Source organism: Saccoglossus kowalevskii, chromosome 17 (assembly GCF_978046115.1).
Source record: "Saccoglossus kowalevskii chromosome 17, keSacKowa6.1, whole genome shotgun sequence".
NCBI lineage: Eukaryota > Metazoa > Hemichordata > Enteropneusta > Harrimaniidae > Saccoglossus > Saccoglossus kowalevskii.
In genome coordinates, this window is record NC_140657.1 from 9,291,170 (window position 1) to 9,303,698 (window position 12,529).

At 37.7% G+C, this 12,529-nt stretch overlaps 1 protein-coding gene across 1 annotated transcript; it reads right to left on the bottom strand.

The window, feature by feature from the left end:
* Positions 1-1,015: 1,015 nt before the first annotated feature.
* Positions 1,016-8,558, bottom strand: LOC100367398 (uncharacterized). Its single transcript, XM_002742154.3, has 4 exons — positions 8,498-8,558; positions 6,246-6,324; positions 1,787-2,245; positions 1,016-1,482 (listed from the first exon to the last, which is right to left on the bottom strand). The coding sequence occupies exons 2-4, from the start codon at positions 6,301-6,303 to the stop codon at positions 1,400-1,402; spliced, it is 600 nt and encodes a 199-aa protein (XP_002742200.1). The 5' UTR covers positions 6,304-6,324; positions 8,498-8,558; the 3' UTR covers positions 1,016-1,399.
* Between the last annotated feature and the right edge of the window lie 3,971 nt (positions 8,559-12,529).

Below are 12,529 nucleotides of genomic sequence, written 5' to 3' on the forward strand. Positions count from 1 at the left end.
CAAATTTATGTGCTGCTGTTGTTTTTTCTTGCAATGCTACATATCATAGCAGCAAATGAATATGATTTCAATAAAATAATTATTAGTATCATTTATGTGCATCGTCTGCTATGTTTGGGTCTGCCAGATCGACGATTGAGGGCGTGATTTTGGCACGAACTTAGTTGGTCCCGCGATGTGGGCCCGTGTAACCTCTCTTCCGCAACGTGTTTAATGAACTAATTGTGATTAGTTAGCTTTAATGAATACTGATGGCCCGGCTAAATGTAATGATTAGAACAGAGTAGTTGCAGAAAAAATGCATATAGTGAACTTTTCTTGAGTCATGAGACTCTCTGATCTGTACTTGATTCTACATTTGTAATTTGTACACTCGTTTTTATGCTCATTGTTCAAAGGGAAAAGGGTGTAACAGTATGTTGTACTGTGGACCGAACTATGACGTGATCTGAACTATGACGTGGTCGCATAGTAGTTGCTAGTACGCATGTTTCAGAGACTTGGACATGGCGTTGTCAATTAATCAATGCACAGAAAAAAAAAACATTGTGACCGTTAACTACCATTATACCACTTTCGAGAAAGTACTTCCCCTCTACCAAGACATTCAAATCTATTTGATTTAAACTGAACAAAGATTATGTGATATTGAACTATACTTACGTCACAGTGTTCATCCGGGTCACATACCTACCCTGGAAATAGACATGATACCCTATAATAAATCTGGTTAAAGTCTCGTCTCAATCGCAGCTCTCAATCGCGTTAAATATGTTCATTCCTCTAACAAGAGGTTGTGGACAAGTACCTACTGCATATTTTGAAAACAAATTCTATGTTCAAGCCCTCGTTACCCGGATTAATGTGGTTGTTACTCAAAACTTATTTCGAATGCGACACACGCCCTCAAGTAGAGTTGCTTGTCAGACTCGCTATGTCAGGCATAATTACAACAAGCATTTTCAATGAAAAATGAATAAATCAATATCTTGTTAAAAGAAAAACATCACGTGACTTGGTCAAATTTAGTGAAATTTAATGAAAATACAAATTAAGTACAGTCTTTCAAGAGAGTTGATTTTTACAAGACACAAAAAACATTTTCCACAATGGGTTTTTTTAGACAGTTTCGCCGTAGAATTAAAAGTTGAGTTCAGTTGTCATGATCGAGGTTGGCGGTAAGTGACGTCCTCTACGTCCATAACGTGAAATTCCACCCAGTCCTGCCACAGTTTTCGGCCGAGGTCTTGATCATGTGCCAGATTTGTGACAAGACTGCTGCTTTGAGTGAATAAACACATTATACTTCCCCCAAAGTATGATATTAATGAATGAACGTAATAAACATCAAAAGTAAGAAAAAATCAGCACGATCGACGTCATTTTCAGGAGGATCGTGCTATTTTGTCCAAACGAGCACCAGTGATAGGAGACAGGATACAGATACCACAGTGAGATCTAGAAAGCCAGCAGTGCCATTACCTAGAAAATACAAAATATTTTATGTTATTGGGATATTATATTCAATATGAATACAATCTGCTTCGATAGTTGTTATTAATCTACATTCAGCGATTTATAGCCGCTGGATTAATCCGGCGTCTATGAACCAGCGATCGTATCTTTAAAACGACTAAATACCTTATCATATATAATTGAGCCATACCTACATGGGGGGATAGCATGGCCTATTAAGTGTGTATATATGTGAAAATCTATATTTATAAATGGATCAAAATATATATTAGACAAAAATACAAATATAACATTTTTGAGACGAACTTACCCGCACTACTGCATTTTTTGCTGCCTGCACCTGCAGGGGGCGCTGTCCCAAAAGGAAGACAGTAACCGTTGTTGGTGGCGTCATCGTCAGCGGCTGCAGGTTTCAGTACTACACACAGGAATTCGTAGGCTTTACAGTTTGCCGCACACCCAGTGATGTTAACCGTAGATGTAATCCCCTGTACATTGATTGTGCCCTGTGTAGTGATCGGACCTTTCACTAAATCACGTCCGGACTCACCCTCTGGAATAGTTGTCGTAAAACCACATGATGTCTCTGTCGCCGACTCTGATTGGTCGTAGAGAAATACTTCAGCCGTAAAGTGGCCATTTTCAGCAGCGTCCAAAGCGTCACCGGTGTTCTTCACTTCCAGGTCGAATGTGATCATCGTGCTGCTGCTCTTTTCTGTGAACACAGGCTTTTCGGGGGCAGTAATGGCATATTTCACCATTACTAGATCTAAAAAAAGAAAAACATACACATTCTGATTAATAATAAGATAGTACTAAAATATAATATAATTGTTGGTGTGTGCTTCCGACTGAGTTATTATTTTCGCTATAGGTGTTCTTTTTAGTGGTTATGGTCACTACGTGAGTAACTTTCTGTTGTATTTTAACATTTGTTGGTGTTTTTGGAGTGTTTTTGCTTTTGCCTTGGCAAGGTGGTCGGCAACCAAGATGGCTGCCGCTCACACAAAGCCACCGTCAACAGGTCACCGTACTATAAACCATGCATGCGGCACGGTGTGAAAACATTGATGGCATTCCGGTAGAAACTTATGTGGAGTTGCAGATTTAGTCGGGGCCAGTAATATTGTGGCTGCATCCCGAATGAACCGATCGGTTTTAATCCCCTTTTTATGATCATGGCAAACACAATAACATGCGCAACATATAATGTCAATGGTTGCCGGGACGCCCTCAAACGGTACAGTATTTTCAATTACCTTAAGCGTGACCATCTCTGTAATATTTATATGTTGCAAGAAACACAGTCTCTTGTCTCTGATGAAAATCTTTGGAAACTTGTGTGGCGTGGCCGTGGTATTTTTTCTCATGGCACCTTTAATCGTGCGGGTGTGGCAATTTTGTTTTCTCTAGCAGCAACTGTGAAATCATGCCTGGATACGTGTTGCACGCTCATGTTCGAATTAATGAAAATCTTGTTCATATAATTAATGTCTATGCACCCATTAATGGCGCTGAGCGTGTGGAATGCTTTACTAAAATTGAACAATTCATCAGTTCTCTAAATAATGACCCAGTAATCATGGGAGGCGATTTTTATTGAACTACTGACCCCGACATTGACCGTAATAGAGGGACTGAACCGGACATGCGCACTACAAAGCTCCGCAAATCTGTCCTGAATCACCACAAACTGTTTGATGCATGGCGCCAATACCACGGGAACACATTAAACTTTACTTGGGGGCGTGGTGGTACGCTTGTGCGCCTTGATAGGTTTTATGTCAGCAAATGTATGCGTGGGAAAATTAAGAATATTGACATAAGCAATGGTGCATTAGCTTTTTCTGACCATTCCCTTGTCCACATCAACATCGCCATTGGTGACAGTAAAAACAAAAGTCCAGTGTGGTGTATGAATACAGAAATTCTGCGCGATGAAGTGTATGTGGCTATCTTAACTGATTCTTGGTCGAAATGGCAAATACTTCGAAACAATTATGTAAATATACAGACATGGTGGGATATTGGCAAAAATAAAATAAAATTACTCACACAACAGTATTGCACGCTCAAACAAGATAAATACAAAACCAAAAACAAGCATTGGAAATGGAAATTAAAGCCATCGAACGTTGCACTGCTATCAGGGGGAAATTCTTCTCCTCTAGGGTTCTCCTCACGTGCCACAAGGAAATCTCGTCTTGTTTCTCTATCGCGTCCCCTTGAGGTACGGGATCGGGAAAGTCACTTAAACTTTCACAGTCAAATAGACGCACACAACAAAATACGTTTCAACTCTCGTCTTAGTCGGTCAGTCGAACACTCTATAAGACACAGCGCCCTGGGGAAAAGTCCCCAAGACTATCCCAAGGTTGACTCAAGACTCTGTCCCAAGACTAGACTGTAGACTACGTCAAGACTGCCCCAAGACTGCGTCTGTTCTGGTGTACTCGCCAAGACCAACTAAACAACTTTATTTATTTTCAAAACATTAACCAATTACAAAGAAGTATAAAGACTCTAGGGCGTAACTTTCAATCATAAAGCCAATCACACTAAATACTAAACACCTCATAGCTTTTGATTAATCGTTCACTATATTACTAACTGCGAATACCAACTGTCAGAAATAGTAGTCCCAATAGCGACGGTTATATCGTAATTAGTTTCAAATCACTGAACCAAGTTCCGTCCAGAACCTCGCATGGGCCTAAACGATGACAGACATAACACAGCCATTCGCTAGTAATCAGCTAATTAAGTCGATTAACAGATACGTGCAAATAATTTCATCATACTGCACACGGTGCACCACTCATAAACAGTTATACTGAAAAAAAAAAACTACTCGCACGCCTTGTTCAACACGAACACAAAAGCAGTCAATGCGTGCGCGACATCAGTTTTTAAATGAATGTGATGTTTGCAATTCCTTCTTTGTCCTGTTAGAGAAAAAGGCGATCTTCCAGCTGAGGCGCCAAGATAACACTCTTACTGAAAATCAAACTGAAATACGCAAAATCATACACACCTTTTACAATGACCTGTATACACCTGATAACATTGACACTTAAGCTCAAAATAGCCTTCTTGATGGGCTACCGAAACTGAAACTGAAACTGGTCGTGATGACCTTGACAAACCAATCACGTTTGACGAACTGTGCCACTGTCAAACTACTTCCCTATGGGCGTACTCCCGGTATCGACGGAATACCAAACGAGTTTTACCAAACGTTTTGTCACATCATTGGAGGTGATCTGTGCGATATATTTACTGCTGCCACAAACGAAAATGTGCTCCCTCTATCCTGCACAAGGGCCGTTGTCACTCTTCACCCTAAAAAAGATGACGTTACCAACGTAAAACACTGGCGACCTGTGAGTCTGTTATGTCGCGATTACGAAATTTTCACTAAATTGCTTGCATTGCGTTTGCAAATAAGCCTTTTGCGCTCAGACACTTTGTGGACGCAGGAATAACCAAAGTATGTGATTTGGTATCAGAAACGAATAAAACTTGGTTGGAGGCCGCTGATATGTCGGATAAAATTAAAATCCATTCGGAGCGTATTCTCCATCTCAGTATCAAGGTCATTCACGATTCTATTCCTACCAAATGGTAAGATACTATCAACACCTACTTCAAAGGGAACGGGAAGTGTAATCAACCTCCTTCACATCATCGCTTTCAACTGCACTTTTCTGATGAACTAAATTTGCCACTATATAAGTTTGAAAAGGGCGCAATCTATAAATATCTAATACGTGTCCAGTCAATAACACAACACCCACAAAAACGTGACACTGTTTGGCGTGACATCCTTAGTCTACCTGAAAATACTAAACCCAACTTCAAGGATTGCTATGAGACACCAGTCATTAACAAATATGGGGATCTGCAGTGGCGTATTGTCCATGGTGCCTTTCCAACGGGGAGATTTGTGTTCAAAGCTCGTTTGAACAATTCTGATAAATGTCCTTTTTGTGATGAAGTTGACACACTTCAATACATTTTTTATGATTGTCCATCAAATGGCGCCTTACTCCATTATTTTAATAACATCACGTCACGACTGCTTCAACCAGACTTTCACATTCCTATTTGGTGGTTCACTATTTTACCACCCTATCGCTCAAAGCACTTTATGTCTAGCAAGGCACAAGGTATATTTTGTTTCTTAGCGTGCATGGCTAAGGTTGCAATTCATGTGAGCCGTCGTAATAAAAGGCAAAACAAAGGCTCGAGTGAGCCTCTGGAAATTTGTATTCAAAGTATTAAGTCGAGGCTTGAAACAGAATATGAATGTTCCCGGATCATGAACCAACTTCCTGAATTTGAAATTATGTGGATGGTAGAGGATGCACTTTGTAAAATCGAGGATAACACACTTCGCATTCTACGGTAAATATGGCAAGTAGGATCAATTTTAATACAGAAATTTGCCTTGTCTTATTAAACATTAATACAAATGAACACCATCGCTTTAGCAATCTTAGCACACGCACAGGAGCCAAGAGTTTTGTCCTCTTGGTGGGCTATCATTGCACACACTTGCAGCAGCGCATATATGTTTTATGTTACTTGTTCTGAGTTTTAAATGTTTTGATTTTCCCTTGGAATTTGGCAGGGGGGTGGTACCCCCTTAAGTGCGAACCGGTGTCACCGGCCTGCCTACGGGGTTCCAAGGTGTTTTTTGTACTGTTACGTAATCGTCTTTTTTTATTTATTTTACCCGTGAAACAAAAACCATATAATATACTTACCCGATGCCCCATACACAGTTGGCAAAAACACCACTAACACAATGAAATAAAAATTCATTGTCTTTGAATCACATTCAATCTGTAAAGCGAAAATCACAACAAGATTACATGATTGCGCCATCAAGAGCGGGTCAAAACAATTACATTAACATAGAAAGTACATTACATTGTTTTACCCTATATGTATATGTATATATATATATATATATATATATATATATATATATATATATATATATATATATATATATATATATATATATATATATATATATATATATGTCATTGTTAAAGTGATACTCATTGTTTGAATGATATCGACAGTGGTTATTATAGACACGTGTGACACATAAGCATTGTGACGATAAATTTAATTGCTTTAGTGACCTAGCAATATTCTAAGGTGTACTCAATTATCTCGTTTACATCCAGTGCTCAATTTAATTTTGAAGGTCGGTACCTAAATGGTCGTATATCAGGGTCAAAAAGTGAGGTAATAGACACGCTTTTAAACCAGATAAGCGGCGTTGTTCACAATAAGGCATGGGTGTAAACTGTGAGATCCAGTACGATTCTGGAAAACTTGAAATAGTCACATATTTGTTTTCACCTGGTTTCGTGTAAAGAATCTTCAAAATCAGCTGAGAAACATTTAAGCAAAACGCTCCTCGCTGCCCTAAAACATACTCAGTAGTGGTATGGTATGTTATGACGTAGTTATACAATCTGTACATGCATAAAGTGATGTCAGATGTTTCTAAATAAGTGAGCATATTCAGCTCTATATATGGCACCCAGCATATTTCATTCTCAGTCATAATCAAGTAGTTTTTGTATGACACCTAATGTCCACATCAGACAGGTAACATTGATGCCATCGGAGATGATTTGTTGTAACATTGTTATTGTATTTCCCACAAGCTCGTTCTATCTGCCAAAAATATGTTGAATGTTTTAGTCAGTCTTTCTCTACAAAAAACTAGGTTAGTCTGAGTTGATCGTCGTTTTGTTCAGATTAAAGGCACAAATCATACTTGAAATTTAGTCTTTACAAACCAACTATTTAAAGCTTTCAGACTGAAATTATAGGTAGGTTTAATTAGTAATCTCATGTACTATCGCCCATTCTTCCTGGCAACCCTATATATGTCATGGGCACCAGTAAACAATGATATATTTCCTATAACAGTTTGCGATCCGTAAACAATAGTTAGCATTGTTTACACGTGGCACCATCATCACTACATGACGTAATTAATCGTTCTGTTATCAGGGGGAAATCTCCTTCTCTCGGGTTCTCCACACTGTCAGGGGGGAAACTCGTCTCGTCTCTCTATCTCGTCCCCTTGAGGTACGGGATCGGGAAAGTCACTTATACTTTACAGTCAAATAAGACGCACACAACGAAATACGTTTCAGCTCTCGTCTTAGTCGATCTTTTGGAGCACTCTATAAGACACAGCGCCCTGGGGAAAAAATCCCCAAGACTCTCGCAAGGCTGAACCAAGACTCGCCCAAGACTGGACTGCCTCAAGGCTCGCCCCTGGACTCTCTCGGACTCCTGACTGCCCAGGACTGCACTCGACTGCGTCTATCGTGGAGTATTCGCCAAGACCAACTCAAACTCTTTTTATTCATTTTCAAAACTCTAACCAATTACAAAGCAGTAAAAAGACTCTAAGGCGTAAACTTCAATCATAAAGCCAATCAAACTAAGTACTGAATACGTCATATCTTTTGATTAATCGTTCACTACATTAATAACTATGAATACCAACTGTCAGAATCGCGACGGATATCTCGTAATTAGTTCCAAATCACTGAGCCAAGTTCCGTCCAAAACTTCAAATAGGCCTACACGATGACAGACATAACACAGCAATTCGCTAATAATCAACTAATTAAGTCGGTTAACAGATACGCAAAAACAAATTCATGACACTGTATTCACATATGCGGTATCTTCGTCAGTCACTTGATTATCGCCGTTTCACAACAAATATTTCAAAAGTATATAACGGACAATTTAAATCATAGGACCGCGGACATTGACTTGAACTATTCACACAATGTGGCGGAAGTCTTCATGACATGAGAATGTTGAATGTTAAAATTACCGAAGTTACGTACGTATATAAACATTTCTAATCTGCTAGTAATTATAATTTAACTTCTCTTGGTTCAATGAAGGGACAAATCAAATGTAAATCCCGGCAAAGCTGAACCCTTTTGTAAAGAAAAAATAGTGTTACCTTCAGATTGATATCAATGCGATGCTGTTGTAGGTGTGTCTCGTCTGCGTGGCGTGGTAGACTGTTAGATACTCAGACCGTTCTGTGCATCTGGATACTCGTTAACACATAAATACACACGTCCGTTGCCATCAATAGTCGATTTATTACCAATTTACTTGCTATCATCATATCGTCCATTTAACATTGACTCGGTGCTTGTTCTGTTGTATGGCAAGGGTGGATAATATAAGGGCAGTTAATATTGAAATGCAATGAGGATCCTGTTGAAATCTCAAGTTAAAACAGATTTCTAGAAATATATATACTGGAAGTTTGTTTTCAAATAGGCAAACAAATCAGTTACGGGACTAAGAGAGGAGTGAATGCAGCACGTACGCGTCGTATTGTTTTGTGACTGTACACACACAGTGTGATATTACCATGGAAACTGACGGTCTGTAAACTCGTTCAGTATGTGTGGTCAAAAATCCATAGTAACCATCACTGTTAATTATGAGCATAAAATAGGTTCCCGCAGTTTAGTTTATTATTTTAAATTATCATAATGTCATTGTTAAAGTTTTCGGATTCTAAAATGCTCAAGTAGACAATACGATGCATGCGTCACAGTAATTATCATGCATTATTATGCAAATACACTGTATCAAATATGTAAATATTTGTGTTAATTCAGTTTATATCGTATGTCTCAATTATGGTACAACCTTAAAATATAATAGAAACATTACACGAAATATTGAAAACTCGATGTTGACACACAATGCGTCATTTACACTGCATTACTGGATTCGACGCATATCGGGTCATTAGGCAAGTCCGAAACATAAATAAAATAGTACTATTCTACCAATGATAAAACATGAATGACGGCGGACTAAGACAAAAATGGCGACTACTTCTTTTTCATAATTTTGCTTGTAAACGATATGGTAATGTACACTGTCATTTCGCATTTACCTCTACAATTTAAAAAAAATATCATCTTCCCTTTTATTGTAAAAAAAAATCATCACCATCCTTACCGCGATCATAATCTTGCATTCAAACCAATCATAGTTAACAATTCTCGGCCATATGAAATATCATAATTATAATATACCTACATTTGAACCATGGAACTAATCTATTTTTAGCTACATAAACCTATCAGTATATTTCCGAGTGGAGTTTAACATCGTATACAGGTCAATACAACAACCTAAACTGTCTGAAAATTTGAAAGACATTGCAAGCATGCTTTCGTTGAAATAAGATAAACGTAAATACAGTTGACTATGGCACTCAAATTCAATTTGGAATACCAACGTGCTTACAACACATGGTAATATATATGTTCGCCCGCGCTCTTCCACGAGGATTTCAAGTTCGATATATTCCAGCCCCTCTAGCCAGTACTAATATCCCATTCAAAGAGATACGTCGCATAAAAAAAACACAACAAACATAGTTTAACACAATACCTGGCTGTGGGCAGCCTACAATTATAGATTTTGTTCACACTGTTATAAGGAACAACATGTATACCACGCACGTCCAAGCAACCACATAGAAAGAAAGAAACATGCTATTCACCACAATTAACTCAATACAGTCAAGTAAATTCACAAAAATAAAAACAGAAAAATTCAATTTATACATTTACACATAATCAAAATACCACACTATAGTTACATTATCATACTACATGTACCTTAAATATTGTAACGGGTTTTAAACAAAATATTTTTTATTACCATATCAGTTATCACATTTTATATTTTCGTTATTATTGAAAGTTTTATTGTATTTTCACCACTTTTATTTCGAATGCAACCACATTAGAAATGTATATTTTCTTAACCGTTGGATTAAAACTTTTTCTATTTTTATCTGATTATAAACACAACACTAACACGTGTCAGTCAGCCAATGTCCGAGTCGGGACATTTTATTTTATGGTGTGAGCATTTCAGTATTGAAGCTATATAATTAGATTTAGATTTAACAACCCGTAAAAGAAAACTGCAAAACTCCTGGAAAACCGATGTAGACAGGAGCGTCATCTTCTGTAGGGAGAGATAATAACGTTCGTTTACGATATATAATTATATTAGGACTTAATTTCACTCATACATACAAGCAGCTAATAGGATTTGGTCTGCCTGCGAGGCTGTTACGGTAGTTGTTGTTGAAAATGAAGTTCTATATCCATATCCTGATCAGAGCAATTCCCCACCATATATGTCACCACACGCTGAGAATTGTGCAACATACACTGAACGTAAACTTTACAATTATGATTGATCAAAGCAAAGAGCGGCGCCTTTGAAGATGCCAGAATGTTTTACTCTGAGCATGTTTAGTGTACCCCCTTGTGTGTGTTATTGAAATATTCTGTAATTATCAACACGTTTAACAGCATTTAATAATAGAACATTTTGATTGATTTTGATTTTCACATCTCAAGGTTTCACAGTACATTGTAGGTACAATTGAACTAAACACATTACAGCATATAATAACTGTATTTAGCGGATAATTTAACACTTCAAGTTAAATACATACATGATAAACTTATCAATAACGGCATTGAAGTGGATGTCCTCGGAATTGTGGATGCTGTATAAGACACCCGTAACGCAGTATGGGTAACACAAGACATTTTCCGACCTGAAACTCACTACTCGCATCGCTCGCAGTACGCCACACAATCGGTAAGTTTTCATATTTTCTGTTTGCATAAAAATCTGCGTTGCTCATTTATTTGCCTGGAATTTATAATTATATTCCTTAAAGATACAATATAAACGGGAACATGTAGTTTTTATTATTATTATTATTGTTGTTTGATACTGTATATTGATGTTTACACTGGGCTATGATTTATCATAAACTTGGTTCTTGTAGCACAAGTATATTTATGGGAGACAATATAATTCTTTAATACGCATACCCACTGGTTGTTTTGGTACGTGAAATAGCAGTCACTCGTACATGCGCACTAGTGGTTTTGATTTTTCATCTAACGATTAATTAATAGGTTAGTTTATGATGAATCATAATCAGATATGGTCTACAGTATGGAACTCCTAGAAACAATTTTCAGATAAATACATGTTTTCCTTCATGATGCATCTTTGAAGAAAAATGTGACGAATTCAAACGAAATGCAATAGATTCGAATCAAACACACAACCAGGTTGTATAAGAATTCAAACAAACAAAAACTTCGATAAACGCAATTGGATTTTATGTTGACGACTATTTACCTGAAACAGGCAAATCGATATTTTTGATATTGTTGTCTGATACTGTATGTTGAAAACTAAATTGGATTACGATTTATCGTAAACTCACAACTCACAGCATTATATCGATGAAAAATTGAGAAGCCCTAATACGAATTAAAGCGTGGGAGTCGTCACCTGCGCATGCGTCAAATGGCCATAGCGTGTCATTGTTTACGAACAAGCGTCTACCCATGAGCCTTTGCTTTTTAGTGTGCGTTGTTATTATCGCTTGGGACTCAATTCCCGCGCGTGCACAGGTGACGACCCTCCCGCTTTCACATTGATTGCAGTGCTCATACGTATTAGAGAATTCAGTCGAACACTCATGATAAATTATAAGTAAATGTATTAATCAACAGATAGTCTTAAACAACATTATTAAAAAGTATATGATGTCATCCACATTGCTTTTTTAATATACGACCAGTTATTTTTTACGGTGAAGGTGTGCCTGAGAAATAGGTAGGACACATGAGAAAACAAAATGGCATTTTGAATCATATCAAAATGTCCTGCACCAGTAACGTACCATGAATGAGGGCACGCAAACAGAAAACCAAAACATATGTCCCGTGTCGGTCTACGTTCAACGGACAGAAATAAATATAATCACCTACACACAACATTTATATGAATGTGAAAGTAAGACTGTCTCTCTTGTTTACAGTCGAGAAACTGACCTATCATGATGCGTGTTACTGTCACACTTGTTGTAAGCCTGCTGTTGATTGGCCTGGTTGCTTCGAGAACTGTTGAGAAT

Excerpts from the sequence above, each read along its gene's own strand:
- LOC100367398 (XM_002742154.3), bottom strand. The coding sequence starts at position 6,303 with ATGAATTTTTATTTCATTGTGTTAGTGGTGTTTTTGCCAACTGTGTAT. Across the intron at positions 2,246-6,245 it reads AACTGTGTATGGGGCATCGG|ATCTAGTAATGGTGAAATAT; the intron begins GTAAGTATATTA and ends TTCTTTTTTTAG. Across the intron at positions 1,483-1,786 it reads CAAAAAATGCAGTAGTGCGG|GTAATGGCACTGCTGGCTTT; the intron begins GTAAGTTCGTCT and ends TGTATTTTCTAG.